Source organism: Vulpes lagopus, chromosome 8 (genome assembly GCF_018345385.1).
Source record: "Vulpes lagopus strain Blue_001 chromosome 8, ASM1834538v1, whole genome shotgun sequence".
NCBI classification, from domain to species: domain Eukaryota; kingdom Metazoa; phylum Chordata; class Mammalia; order Carnivora; family Canidae; genus Vulpes; species Vulpes lagopus.
Window position 1 is genome coordinate 94,832,544 of NC_054831.1, and position 15,819 is coordinate 94,848,362.

Sequence of the window (15,819 nt, forward strand, 5' to 3'; positions counted from 1 at the left end):
CCCATCAAAAGTGGCCACAATTAGGCAAAATGAACTTTGAGGAAGAGAATCAAATTATCTTGTCAGGCCACTGCCTGCATTCATGACCAATCACCTTCATTCACGAACATAGACATTGACATGGAACCTGGTGTTTGCTAACAAGAAACTGTTGGCTATGGTAACCCTTAACTAGGATCCAACAAACCAGAGTCCTCTCCATTCAGTTCATTCACTAATTCGACAATTATCTGTTGAGCACCTGGTGTGTACTAGACACTTCTCTAGACCCTGGGGACATAGCAATGAAAAAAGTTGAAAGTTCCTGCCTTTAAGGAGCTCATATTCTAGTTGAGAAGACAATCAATAAGATACAATAAAATATAATTTGCATATAAGACAAGTAAAATGTATGGTCAAATAGTGATGAGCCCTAAAGAAGAAAGGGCAGAAGGATAGGAATATTTAGATATCTGAATAGTGGGAAGTTGAGAATTTTTAAAGATCTATTTATTTATTTTTAGAAAGTGAGAGAGTGGGGCAGAGGGAGAGATCATTGTTATTCTGGAGACGAGGACAATGTTACACAGTAGGGCAAATTGGGGCTTCCAAAGAAGTGATAATTTTCAGTTTCTCCATCTGAGTGTTAATACATTGGTGCTTTTTAAATTATTATTCTCTCAAAAATATATATTTAAACTTGATGTGTTTATGTGTAAATATGGTATACAGATAGACATACACATGTATATGTTTTATTAAGTCTGATGTCTGTTTATGTTTAATACCAAAAAAATCTGCTTTAGCTCAAAGGTTATTTTTTCAGAATGATGCCTCTTGCTTTCATTTATTCACTCAGCAAATGTTTAATGTTCCCCTTTGTATGACATAATAGACACTGCTAGAGATAGAGCGGGGAATAAGACATGGTCCCTGTTCTTATGTTGTTACACATTGTTATGAAATTAACACTAAAAGGTAAGGGAATACAAGAATAAACAAATATATGTATATACAAGTATTAGTACTAAAGGCTCTGATGAAAATAAATGGGGTGGTATGAGAGCAGTGAGAGCAAATAAATGGAGGGGTGAGTGGGGGTGGGAGGCAGAGTAGGGTGGACTCTAGAGTAGGATGGCCAACGAAGTCACCCCTGAGGAGGAGATATCTAAGAGGAAGCCTGAATGAGGGATGTGTAGACAATCTTGGAGACTACCATTGAGTTAAAAGGAACAACTACTGCCAGGCCTATAGGCAGGAAGGAACCTGAAGTGTTGCATGATTAGTAAGAAGACAGTTGTGTCTGGGATCAAGGGAGGGAGGGAGGAGGCTGGAGAGGACACCAAGAGGCGGGGGCTAGACCACAGAAAGCTTTCTGACCACCTGTGGTAGGGCTGGGGTTTAACTCTCAGACTACAGGGCACCACTCAAGGGTCTCACGCAGGGGACTGATGTGTGGGATCCATATTTGGAAAGTATCGCTCTGTCAGCTTGCAGGATACAGTCGTACTATTGAATGACCAGGTTAGGAGGAAGAGGGGCAGTAAGTTGCCCAGGCAAGAGATGATGAGGTCTGGAAAAAAATAATATGTCCTCGCATATACAGATGAGTGAGTAGACTGTCTTTGGAATTGCACTCAGTTGCATCAGAGCCAAACATGAGGTTGTTTCCATCATTCCCCACAATAGCAACAAGGATCACCACGCTAAGGCCCCATCGTGAGTGTGTCACTCTCCCATGAAATGTACAGAAGAAAGATTCTTGGTCACGGCCTTCCTGATCTCATACCCCAGTCTCTCCTTTTTCTACCTTCTCTATCACTTCCTAAGAACATTCATCCTTCATTAGAACTCCAGCAAAAGCTCCCCTCCTGCCATCAGACTCATTAACCCCCTCCACTTGGGCCGCCGTCTCTAGCTCAGGTCAAATGTTCAGCAATAGATAGGGATTCAGCTGTGTACCATCTGGAGCAAAGCATATTTTAATCTGGGCCCTCTCAGGAATTTGGTTACATAATTAAGAAGTAAGAGGGCAGTTCATAGTACTGCAGAGGTGAAAAACACTGGCTCTAGATTCAAGTCATATGGCCAGAGTTTGAATTCAGACTCTGGCACAAGCTGTATGATGGTGGGCAAGCCGTTTGTCCTTCAACGCCTCCATTTCCTCACCTCTGGATTAGTGCTTACAACCCATCTTTGTGTTTGTTGTGATAATTAAAAAAGAAAACCCATATGAGGGGGGCTGGGTGGGGGGCAGTGGTACACATGCTCAGCGAGCATGAACTATTAGTGCCATTTTAGCCAGCATACAAATTCCTTAGGAGCTTTTGATAACATGAACTTCTCTGATGAATTTTGAGCACTTTGTAGATTTTTTTTTAACTTTTCTTGCAACATTATCTCTCAAGTTCCATTCTTATAGTGAAGAAAACTAAATAGAGTTCAGCAGTTGCATCAAGGTCATTGAGCAGAATCCTAGGATAATGGCTCAGAAAATGCCTGTGTACTCAATACTGGCTCGCTGGGGACTTTTAATTACCTGAGGAACTTTTGAAAACTACTGATGTTTTATACCCTCAGATATTTTGCTGTAGTTTTTGTGACCTGGAATCCAAGCATTGATTTTTTTGAAAGCGCCTCAGGAGATCCCTAGTGAGGGACTAGAGATAAGAACCAGTGACTCATTAAAGTCCATTTTGCAGATGAGGAAATTGAGACTCTCTGTGGTACAGTGACTGGCCCAAGCTAGTTGATAATGTCAGAGACAGGGGTAGACTCTGAAGACAAGGAGGAGATAGTCTTGAAATTCTGGTAAATTAAGCAATAAAAGGAACATGTCATGATGAGAGGTATGTCTCCTAAGAGCAGAAAGGACAATGTCACTTAACCTTGTTCTATTGTGATTGTATCTATAAGGGAGCACAGAAGAAGGATTTTGGAGAAACTGGTGTGGCTGGAGGATCACAAGGCTTATTTGGAGCTGTTAAACCACTTATGCCCTGTACCCTTCAGCCTTTGCTTTCTGGGTGAATGTTCAGTGGTCATCTGAAGTTGAATTGGCATCTGAAGCCAATTTCCTGCAGAGGGAAAAAAGGAATACCTGGTTATCAGTGCCCTTTTAGACAGATCCCTAGCTCCCACCCACTTTGGTGTAGTTGTTTTGATGCTTTTTTCACCTCCTACTACTCTTCATGGGAATAGAGTTATATAGGACAGCATCCCAGGGGCAGGGCAGGCAGAGAAAATGAATCTAAAGCAGTTACTGTTCTCTTCTTCCCCTGATTTCTCACTCAGCATCAGTGTGCAAAGGCGATTATTCAGGGTCTCAATGCGAAGGATTTAGAATAGTGCCTCCTTCTTCAATCTAACCTGCCATCCTGGTCCCCTCCCACTGCCAGATCTGAAATGGTCATGGCAGTCTTCTCTGTCCTGTCTGCTGTCCAGCAGTTCTCACATCCAGCCTGACTACAGTGCGTGGTTCCAGAATATACTCAGTTACTTAAAACTGAAGAAGTTGGCAGAGTCACACTGTGACTGATTTGGAGGCTATTACTAATCCTAGTTTACGGTACTCTCCTCAACTGAACAAAAACTCTGTTGAAATAGTTTATCGGGTATCTGACTTGTGAAATCGTATCCACAATCTAAGATGAATGGTGTGTCTCTTTACTAGAGGAATGCTGAATTATGCAGCTTTCCCTTTTATTCATAAAGATGTATAAAGGTTTTCCATTTTTTTCATGTGGAATGATCGCTCAAGTTTTGCAGTGTCCGTTTATTGTCATCTGAGGAATAAAAGGGGGAAGGAGGGAGTGTTCAACTGGAGTTGAAGCAAACTTCAAGTCATGTTATCTGATCTTTGTAGCAATTAGGAAAGACTAATGATGAAAAGAGGGAGTCATAATAAAAGGAGAAGTAGATACTACACATGAAAAATAGTTTTTAAAACCCTCTTTTGAATGTGACAACTATTTACACTGTTCGTATGTACTTAGTAGGAGTTGAGGAGACATTAGGGATCATTCAATCGATTGTTGTCCTATGGATGAAGAAAGCAAGACCAAGAAGTTGTATTACTTGTCCAAGATGCTAGAATTATTTCTTTTAGATAAAATTGCTTTATAATGATATTTATTTCTAGGTTGAGCATGACTTTTCTGCACCACATCTTTAAGTAAGTTCTGTTGTACCAATGAAAGAACATATTCAAAATCTCAGAAAGTAGAAATTCCCTACTTTGACTAGGCTCAGGATTCATTAATAACTCCCCTCGTTCTTACCATCAGCCTTACCCACCTTTAGACTCAAGAAACTCTAGGTAAATTTGGAATTTATCCACCTCAAAGTCTGCCCATAGTTGAGCAAAGTATTACTCCATCCCAATTAGAAGGCCAGTTTACCAAAGGAGGTGGTAATCTGAATGAATAAAAATTATATATATATATATATATATATATAATATATATATATATATATATCAACTGTTCATGGCATTTATTTATTTATTTATTTATTTATTTATTTTTAGAGAGAGAAAAGAGAGCACACATGAACGGGGGAAGGAGGAGGGCTAGAGAGAGAATCTCAAGCAGACTCCCTGGTTAATGCAGAGCCCAACTCGGGGCTCAATCTCATGATCCTAGATCATTATCTGAACTGAAGTCAAGAGTTGGATGCTTAACTAAGCCATCCAGGCACCCCAACTTTTCATGACTTTTTTTTTCATGACTTTTAAAGTCTCCTTCATGCACCTTCCAGTCTAGAGTAATCCCCATTTTTCTGACTTCTGCCATTGTGTGTTCATAGATAAGCTTTCCATGATTTGAGAATGGAACCTTACAGTTTTACTCTTTTGTGCTTAGCTTTTTAAAATCTATATTAGGGACACCTGAGTGGCTCAGTAGGTGAAGGGTTTGCCTTCAGCTCAGGTATGACCTCATGGTCCTGAGATCGAGCCCCATATCAGGCTCCCTGCTCAGCAGGGAGTCTGTCTCTCCCTCTCCATTTGCCTCTCCCCCAGCAGGTGCTCTCTCTCTCTCTCTCTCTCTCTCTCTCTCGTAAAAATAAATAAAATCTTTTTAAAAAATAAAGTCTATATTTTGTTTGTGAAATCCATCTGTGTTGTAATGTATCAGTCTTTGGGATTTTTTATTGCTATATGTAATATTCAGTTGTATTGTTTTATCATGTTCTGTTTACCCATTGAATTGTTGAGGGACCTTTGGAAAGTTTCTAGAACCTTGAGATATGAAGTAAAGCATGTATAAACAGAAACAGGCCTCATTTCTGTTGAATCTATACCTAGGAATGATACTCCTCAGCCTTTTTATTTGTCTTTCATTATCAAGTTTTTTTGTTTGTTTTTAAGCCCTGGATCATAACCTAACTTTTTTAAGTTGCCCAATGAACCATAACAATGTATCTGTCTTTAGCTGTGATAGATATTCCAAGGTGGCAGATTTCACAGCTTAAAATGGAACACCAGGAGGGTAGTACTGTCTTCCATGGTTCATTCCTCACAGCACTTCATAACCTCTTTCACTCTTGGGTTTTTACTGGAACCCTTCTCTTCTGCCTTGATTAACTCCTTTTTATTCTATGAGGCTTTGCTCAGGTCTTGCCTTTCTTGACCATTCTGAATTGGATGCCTCTTTTCCCTATTCCCACTGTCCTCTATGCATAACAGATCATTCATGTCTTTCTTAGCCCCATGTCTTTGATCTGAAATGATCTGTGTGGACAGCAGCCTCTTCTGATAGGCTTTAGATGCTACAGAGGAGTCTGTTCATTATTGCATCCCCATGGCTTAGTGCGATTCCTGGCCCAATGTCCATGCTCCATCCATAATGACATTGTTCTTCTGACGTCTGGTTGATATTTCAATAATGAAACCTTCTTTTAAATCACCTGGTTTAGGGGATGCCTGGGTGGCTCAGTGGTTGAGCACCTGCCTTTGGCTCAGGGCATGATCCCAGGGTCCTGGGATCGAATCTTGCATCAGGCTCCTAGTGGGGAATCTGCTTCTCCTTCTGCTTCTGTCTTTGCCTTTCTCTCTGTGTCTCTCATAAATAAATAAATAAAATCTTAAAAAATAAAATAAAATAAATCACCTGGTTCAAAGGAAATCCTCTGGGTTTGAAAATCCTCTGGGTTCATGTCCCAAAACAATTTAAAAGGCAAACTTCCCATGGCTTTATGATCTCCTCTTTTTAATTCAGCCTTTTTCTTTTTGCTCCATAGAGTTAGTGTCTGAAAAATGCTCTTAAACAAGAGTTCTATGTTGGAAACATGGTATTCACCCAAGCTAGCAAGTACTCTGGTTTAATACACAGGTGCTGGAGGCACACTGCCAGACCACACTGGGCGGGGCATTAGGTTATCCCTCTGCTTCCATTTCCTCCCGGGAAACATAGGATGATTCGCAGCTCTCTCCCATGGGTGAATGTCGGGAGTTACTGAGCAATCCACGAAGTATTTAGAAGACACATTGAGTGCCCAGAATATGCTGGCTTCTGTTATTAAACAAAATAAAACGGTTTTTCTTTTTCCCTACTAGAAGATCACAGAAATCTCACAACTCAAGTTGAATATATACTTTGAGAAATTCCTATCTTCTCAACTTAAAGGAATATTAACATTTTTGGAGCCAAAATCAGACACTGGTTTGATGAGTGGAAACATAACTGGTGGCACTGGGACATAGTATTTGAATTGAGAGCCGTTTTGGCAATCCTACAAATAAACAGATAAACAAGACCTCCATGTAACTACATTTCAAAAAAAATTTTTTTAAGATTTTATTTATTTATTCATGATAGACACACACACAGAGAGAGAGGCAGAGACACAGGCAGAGGGAGAAGCAGGCTCCATGCAAGGAGCCCGACGTGGGACTCGATCCTGGGTCTCCAGGATCTTCAGCCTGGACTGAAGGCAGTGCTAAACTGCCGAGCCACCCAGGCTGCCCCAAAATTTTCTTTTTAAAAAGTTTTAAATGCAAATGAAATGATTGTTATTGATTCTCAAGTGAGGACTGCAAATATCGCACAAATAAAAAAAGCATCTGGGCTCCACGCATTATTTTCTGATATAGTTGGAGAATTAATGATAAGGATGAAGGGCTGGACTTGTTTTTCAAAAACTAATGCCATTTATCTTAATTCTGGTACTTCTGATAAGAACTTCCTCTAGAACCAGGAAACCTCACAAGTATGAAATAATCTAAAAGGAGGGGGTAAAGAAGGAAGTAACTGACCAAAGCGAAAAAGAGGAACACTAAAGCAGGTTTAAGCAGAAGGATAGAAAAGAGTTTGGCTTAACTGTCTCAAGGTAAGTGAGAAGCTGATTTAAGGTGTGTGGGTAATGAAAAACTGTAGGGAACAAGTCCATTTTAAATAATGACCTTGACCTTTTTTATGTTACCAGACAAAAGTTTTAGGTGGCCATAGGTAGCAATAGGAGGAAAAAATCAGTTTACAAACTAAGGGTGATGTTAACCTATCCTTACCAGTATGTATGCTTCTTTGTATAAGATTAGCCTTTGCTACTACTGTCTTGTTTCCAAACAGAAGAGCAATATTCTGCTTTTGAAGATTACAGACATCTATCAACCATTTGTGATTTTAAGACAAATGAGAATTGTTAGGTAGCCTGTTGGAACCGTTTTCCAAAACAGGAACAGCCTTCTTGCAGATTGGGCAAAATGAGACTTATTTGAAGTTAAGCTGGCTTTGAAAGGCTCTCTTTTAACATATAGTCTTCTTTCCAGTAAGTCTTTCCATTTTACCTCTCAGAGTTTTTCCTATTAAGTTGTTTTGGAGAGAAGAAAAAGGATAAATTTCTTCTTCTCTAAAAAGTCTTCTTGTGTTTATCTCAGTAAGTATTTCTTTGACAGTTTTTTTTTTGAAAGATTTTATTTATTTATTCATGAGAGACATACACAGAGAGAGAGAGAGAGAGAGAGAGAGAGGCAGAGACACAGGCAGAGAGAGAAGCAGGCTCCATGCAGGGAGCCTGATGCGGGACTCGATCCCGGACCTCCAGGATCATGCCCTGGGCCAAAGGCAGGCACCAAAACGCTGAGCGTCCCAGGGATCCCCAACAGACAGTTTTAATATTTGGCATGTTTTGGAATATCTACATAGAACAACATAGATGATAACAATAAATTCTCGTCTTGGAAATTGAGAGGGCAATTTATTATCTAATCCTTAGCAATAGTCCACCTCCCCCACTTTTGTTGCAAGCTTAGCTTTTTAAAAAGGTGACTAAATGTAATCTATATTTGAAATTCAGTTCAAATATGCTACCAAATTTTTGCTTAAATGAGTAATCACTTATACTATAAAAAGATCTTACATAAAATCAGTTCTTACCTGTTTTAGAAAGGAAATGAGGTACTAATGGTTAATGTTATTTGCCAAATACTTGCCTTTGGACACAGCATTATGTCTGGTCTTTATAAAGGAGGGAACCTAAGAGGTTCCAAAGAATTTAAAAGGTGTCTAGATCTGGGATATCTGTCCATATAGATTTATCGAATACATTTTGTAAAAGTTAACTCAATTTTATATGTAATTTGGTATTTTGTGTGAAATGCGAAACTGAAATTTTTCACACTGATGTATTCCAACCTTGAACAAATTTACTATCTTGTGTGAAAACTCACCGAATGCAGGGCTCACCTTACTGGGGTTACTTTTTCCCTGTTTATTGTTACTACTGTTATCCTAATGCTGTTTGCTCCATTCACTAACAAATATTTAAGAAAGTAGCTCTTCTGTGTCTAGTACTGGTTTTGGTAATATAAAGATAAATAAGAACTCCAGCTCTCAAGAACATCAGAGCAAAATGAGCTATGAAAATTTAGCAATAGATGTTCTCGATAGTCATTTATAGAAATTTGGGTAAGAATAGTATTTGGGGGCAAAGTTTACTTGAATCCTGATTCAGTCACTTGTTAGTTATTCAGGAAATTAAATTCTTTAATCTTCTCCTTACTCTTCTGTAAAATGGGCATAACAGTAGTATCTACTTCATATGGCATCTGTAGGATCAAATGAGAAAATCCATGTAAAAGTGTTTAGAAGTTGATCCAAAATAAGCTTTTAACTAAATATTATCAACAGTGACATTCAATAGATGATAGTCATCCCACAAGTACTGTTAACAATATTGGATGACTATAGTTAACACTGTATTGTAAATTTGAAAGTTGCTAAGAGAGTAGATCTTATTATTATGAGATGAAAAAATCTGTAACTATGTGAGGTGATTGTCATCAACTAAATTTAGTGTGGGGATCATTTCATAATATGTATTCATATATCAAATCATCAGGCTGTGTACCTTGAACCTATACAATGTTGTATATCAGTTATGTATCTCAATAAAACTACAAACAGCAACAGTTAAAATCTATTTCTGTGTCTAGGCGGAAAACATACAGTAATAATGTTTTGTTGATAAAATCATAGTACAACACTCAGTCTGATTGAATACTTTTCATTTATCTCCTCTTTGCCATTTTAAAGTTTTGGCAGAAAACATTCTGAAATTATCTTAACTGAAAAGTTGTTTTCTAGAAGTTGTGAGAACACTAGTGATCGAAAGCCTTTCAAAGTTTGTTTTAGATATATTTTTTTTTTTGTAAGTCAAAGAAGTCTTTCTTCTTTTAAATATCAGCTGTGCCCTTTAGGGCACCTAGGTGGCTCTCAGTTGGTTAAGTGTCTGCATTCGGCTCAGGTCATGATCCTGGGGTCCTGGGATCGAGCCGCATGTTGGGAATCCCTACTCAGCAGAGAGTTTGCTTCTCCCTCTCCCTCTGCCCCTCACCCCTGCTTGTGGTGTCTCTTGCTCTCTCTCTCTCCCCACTCTCTCTCAAATAAATAAACAAAATCTTAAAACAAAAAAATCTATACCCTTTAGAAGACATGTATTAAGTTTTAAAAAACTTAAGCAATTAGATGCTGAGACTTGGAGTCATTTGTTTCTCGACTCACTTATTTAATAAATATCAATTGAATTTCTTTTCTGCTCTAGGTACTATCCTATTATCTAGGAATATAAAGATGAAAAGACCTGATCCCTGCCCACCATTTAACCAGGTAGGAAGACACACAATTCCTTGTCATGTGGGCTGTCATACTGTAATAGAGAATGGACTCATTCATAGGCCACACAGGTGAAGGAGTGATTAAGGAAAAGGCCTCACAGAGGAGGCAATAAGTAATGAAAATCACTGCACAGGTATACCCTTGCCCCTTCCTCCTGTTGCATTCAGAGCATTGTCCCTCACTTGAAAATGCTTGGCCTTATTGTCAAAAGCCATGTTGAAATCTAATTGATAAGACCACTCAGGCTTGAGCAGATAGAAGTTCTTCTCTTTTTCTCTCCTCACAACAGCTAGTACTGTATTCTGTTTTGAGGCAGAAACTCACCAAATGCTGGTGCTTAATAAATTGGTACATATTGGTAGATTTCCCTATTATATTGTGTAATAAATATGCAATTAATATATTTTTTAATTTATAGGAACCATCTGGATGGCAGATCGTTCAACCATCTCTTTCTTGAGTTGTCTGCTCTGCCATTATTTTCCACTCATTTCTGCTTCATTGTGTGATTCACTGAAAGAAAGTGGAGTAGAATCAATTAAAGTCCCCCCTGATACAGTGCAATTATCCATTAACGGTTGTAATGTGGAAAAGATCACATACAATGAGAAGGATCTTCCAAGGCTAAGTGTACTCAATCTCTCCTCTAATTGTATCAGGACTTTGCCAAATAATGTTCTTTTACCTCTGAAAAATAAATGCCTAAAAGAGCTTCCAAGATTACTTTTAAACTATACCCTGCAAGGAATTACATTGGTCTGCGCCTGTGAATTCATTGAGGGCTCTGCCATACGGCTGAACAACACTGCCTGTGTAGAAATGTTGAAAAGCTGTGGAAACACATCAGTGGCCACTTCTATAGGAATTTCCCTTCTTTTCCTGTTGTTGATTTGTGGAATTGGGTGTATTTGGCGCTGGAAGCACCGTGACCTGGTGCAATTTACCTTACCAAGGTTCTTGCAAAGGAGGAGCAGCAGGAAAAAAAACTATACTAAAACACTCTCAAGTCCCCTTGCTGTCAGCTCAAGATATAAAATCTCAGTTCAGACCCAAGACTACAAATCTTCTGGGAGAGAGACTAACTCACATGACAACTATGAGAATGTGGAAAGTGGTGCTCCCAAAGCTAAGGAAGAAACCGATAACGAACTATATGAGAACACTCGGCCGACCAGTTTCGAGGAGCACATCTATGGAAATGAGATGCTGTTTCAATATTGTAACTTCCAGAAGCCTAGTACTCCCGAAGTCCCTCAAGATGAAGACATATATATTCTTCCAGATTCATAACAACTTTTGAAAATCCTGGGTTTAGTTATTAGAGGATAAACATTCACTGGGACTTCCATTGTACTAATGTCATTGTTAATCATGTCCTTCAGATGAAACTCAGTGATCTTTCATCTGTCTCCACCCTCCTGAACCTTCTCTCTGTGTATCACTGTGGGTTAATTCCAGATATCCCCTTTGCTCACCTTTCCCTAGATTAACTCTGTTTTATGTTACATTGATTCTTCCTTCTAAATGTTCCGTTATTTTTTTCCTCTTATTTCTAGCTCTATCATCTCCTTCTGGCTCAAGATCTTTGTCAGTCTTCTAACTAGTCTTTCTGGCTCTAGTTTCTACACATTCAGTCAGTTCCCATGATGCTGCCAAATTTGTCTTCAGAAAATACTCCCAAATGCCACAACAGCCCTTTGCTTAACACCTCTTAGTGATCCTTTTTACAAAAGACATACTCTTTATAATTTTAACTCCAGAACTTACAATTTCCCACAGTTGGTTCCATTTTACTTTCCCAGTGACTTCTACAAATTTCTCACTACTCTGCTTTCATCTGAATCATCTGAAAACCTGCCAGACTCATCCGTCATCCTTGGCTTTGCTTGTCTGCCCCCTTTCAAGCCTGCCTCAGATGCAACTTCTTCCCCAAGTCTTCTGAATTATTCCAAACTTATCTTTCCCTTTTCCTTTTCTGATTTCCTGTAGATTTTGCTGCCTATTTAATAGTCTGCATTTAAACATATGAATGTTTTCTATAGCATTTTATGATTTGCTCTCATATGAGAATGTCTGAAATTCCTTAGTAAATAGTAAGGAATTGCCTCATATTCATATTTTAGCTCCACTCTTTAGACCATCGTATGAGGCATTTGGTATTGTTCAATTGACAAGGTATTAAATTGTACATTTTTTCACTAGTTTTGAGAAAAATCTAATAAATTCATCCATTCAAGAAATATTTTTTGAGTACCTTCTGTCTCCTTTTACTGTACATGGCAGGAGTAAAACAGCAAAAAGTAAGGCATGGGCCTTGAACACATATTGTCTAGCAGGAAAGAAAAGGCAATAAATAAATCCTGGCTGCTTCTTAAGTGATGATATCTTACCCCTGAACTCAGCCTTTTTTAATGTGCTGCTCTGAATCTCTCAGGCTGAGGCTCTGCAAACCACAGTTTTTCCTTTGCCAAGTGGATCCATATTAGGTTCTCTGTTCATAGGGAGCATTGTGGAAGACTGGTAGGCAGTAGGATCAAAAGGGACTTGCTCTTTTTCTCTCTCCTTATTGTCCCAGCAGGTAACCATTGCCATGGAATTGACTACAGCATCACCAATTGTTGGCAGTTTCTAGTTTCTTTCATTCCCAGAACCGACTTGGATGCCCCCAGTCGGAGGTAGCAGTACCAGCCAGGTAACTCCTTCTCCTTGGAATCTGTAAAGCAGCTCCTCAGAGCCTCCTCTTGCTGCCTATTTAATAGGCAGTCGGAGGTAGCAGTACCAGCCAGGTAACTCCTTCTCCTTGGAATCTGTAAAGCAGCTCCTCAGAGCCTCCTCTGAGGCTCTGAGGTATGGGCAGTGTTGAATGGTACAGTCAGAGCTCCAGATCCCAGCCCCAGGTGTGGGGACATCTCCTGTACTAGCTCTGTGGCACCTCAGTGTCCTCTTTTCATCTTCTCAAACAAGTCCTTTTTGCTAATTCTCTACATTAAATTCTCCCTGTTAAAACAAACTGGTATGGTTTCTATTTCCCCAGGCGGACTCCAATATACAAATAAAAATGATTGAGTAGGTGCTTTGAAGAAAAAAAAAAAAACTTTCGGTTTTTGAGAGCAAGGGGCTTGGGTAGGAAGAATTCTAATAAGATGATCCAAAGAGGCCTCTCTAAGGACACACTTAGCCTGGGACTTGAGAGTGAAAGGAGTCAACCATGCAAATGTGAGATGGGCAGGGATGGGACCAGCATATGAAAATCTTTCGCATTTAATTGACACTATGGTGGCTGAAGTGCAGCTAAGGCCACTGACAGCAGATAAGTGCTGCTCTAGTCTCTGGAGAAACAGCCACAGAAATTATGGATGGACTCAGTAAGTGTGTTTGGTAAGGGAGAGTTAAGATTGGGAGGTTATGGGAAACAGAAATCTAGAAGAGCCACCTTATTTCTGGCTGGAGCTTCAGGGGCAATTATGAAACATTTCAATGAGATGAGGAAGACTTAGTGAGAAAACAGTTTTGGAGGCTTCCAAATGTACACCTTCCTTAATTTCAAATAATGCGGACATTGAATTGAGGCATTTGAGGGGTAGCATACTAGGCTGATAGTCCCCTCAGAGATCCATGTTCTTTCTCCATTTCCTGTCATCCTTAGTGCTGTAACTTTCATCCTCATTTGTATTATCTCATGATCACCAAGTGATTGTGGAATGTGCAAGCCTTATGCCTGTGTTCCAGTCCTGAAGAAGGATGAAAGGAAAAGACAACATCAGGAAATACCTATTTATACGTCATTGGCCAGAACTGTTGTTACACAGATCCATGAATACCACCATGTATCAGAGTGGTTGGGAAATTGAATTGTGACTTTTGATGGTCTCCTGGGAAAGGAGGCAAGGGAAAACGGCAGTTGTAAATTGAATTTAGGTTAGTCAAACTACTACCGAAGGGGCAAAATCAATTTTGGACGTGTTTATTCTGATGAGTCCTGAGACTCAGGTAGAAATACCTAGTTTGAGGGGTATGTACACATTTGGATTTTGCAGAAGAGCTCCCAACTGGATATGTACTTTTGAGAGCCATAAGCATTTAGGTGGCATCTACAGGAGCAGGGATTTATGGGCTCAGCTAGAGCAAAGAGTAGAGGACCAAGGGAAAAAGAAGGAGAGGAATCCAGAAGTCCCCCTCAGACTGCGGTATTTCAATGCTAGATCAATGAGGAGACTCTAGCAAAGGAGACTGAGAAAGAGTGGCCATTGGGGAATGCCGCAGATTCCTATCTCTAAGAATGTTGGTTGGTATTGTGAAACATGATATATTGACACGTCCATTATAGTTCATTTTCCAGAGATAGGATGAATATTTGTTTTTTTGTTTTTTGTTTTTTAGGATGAATATTTGATACTTGTGTATTCTCTTTGGCCAGAAAAGATAGTAAAGTCTGTGTAAAAGTATTTAATCCATGATCCCACCCAGTTCCTATCTTGACTTCTTTTTTTAAGTTAATTGTAATTTTTTTATTAGTCGAGAACCTCTTCCTACTCTCCTACCTAGCAGTTCTTGATGGGGGTGGGCAAAGGGGAATAGAAGAGTTTGTCATTCACTTCCTCTTTTTACTGTCCATATCTCCATTCTTTGTCTTCTCTCTGGTTTTGATTCCGTCTTCTCTTCCTTATCCTCTCATTTCCCGTTCCTCCCTCACTTCTCCACATCACCCCCCAACTCTGCCTTCTTCTTCTCTCTTCCTCTGAGTCCTTCAAATTTTTATTTGCTACTGCATCCTTGATTACAGTATTTCTCTGCCTTCTTTAAACCCCCAAAAGTAAAAATGTCCTTGAGAGGTAAAGATAATAAAAATCTGTCTGCATCTTCTGAGAGCAACAGTTTGTATTTGTGTTATAATATTAGCAAAAGTGACCACTTACACCACAATTAAAAGAGGAAGGATGTCAGAGATGAGGGAAAGGAGACAGGACCATTAAATGTAATGAAGGTAGCTTTGCTGCATACTCCCAGAAATGTAGGCGTGTTCGCATCCTGTGACTTAGAGCTAATCTCTGAAGGACTCCATGGCCAACATCCAGCAACAGCGAGCACCTGGCTTCTTCGGCTTGCTCTCAGCCCTCAGCTTGAAACATTTCACTTCACATACTTTATGAGTTTTCATCAATGAGTGGCAAGGTATTGAACAATATTAAAATGGTATTTTAACTCACGTTTTACTTTAGCTGCTGGGGGAACAATAAATATGTCAGAAAATCACCTTGGTTACTTTTGTTACTGTTAAGACATGAGGACCTCAGACCAGAACAAGGGAAAAAGGAGACATTGCTTCTATTTTTGAGGTCCAAGAGTCACTGACCTTAGTTAAAGTATTATGTACTAGATTATAATCATCATCAGCTTTCTCTGCTCTGGAGTCAATAGGAAGCTTCCAGGTAGAAGGAGGCTCCCTAAAGACATAAGAAGACTGTTTGGAATTTAAAAATACTGTTTGCGGAAACTAAGCTCTACTGTCCCAAGAAGTGAATGAAATATGGTCACATAATCAGATGTTAGCATCAGAGTGGTGATCACCTCATATAATCTTCTGAAAAAGTTTGTATAGAATTGGTATTTCTTCCTTAAGTGTTTGTATTATTAATGAGGCTCTATGGGCCTGGAATTTTCTTTGTGAGAAGATTCAAAAATACAAATTCAATTTCTCTAATTGAGATAGGAATATTAAATTGTC

The 15,819-nt window shown here is 39.3% G+C and overlaps 1 protein-coding gene across 1 annotated transcript; it reads left to right on the forward strand.

Moving 5' to 3' along the window:
• Positions 1 to 7,277: 7,277 nt before the first annotated feature.
• GAPT (GRB2 binding adaptor protein, transmembrane) lies at positions 7,278 to 12,260 on the forward strand. The gene is made up of 3 exons (XM_041767759.1): positions 7,278 to 7,308; positions 10,021 to 10,085; positions 10,513 to 12,260. The coding sequence occupies exon 3, from the start codon at positions 10,524 to 10,526 to the stop codon at positions 11,382 to 11,384; it is 861 nt and encodes a 286-aa protein (XP_041623693.1). The 5' UTR covers positions 7,278 to 7,308; positions 10,021 to 10,085; positions 10,513 to 10,523; the 3' UTR covers positions 11,385 to 12,260.
• The last annotated feature ends 3,559 nt before the right edge of the window (positions 12,261 to 15,819 follow it).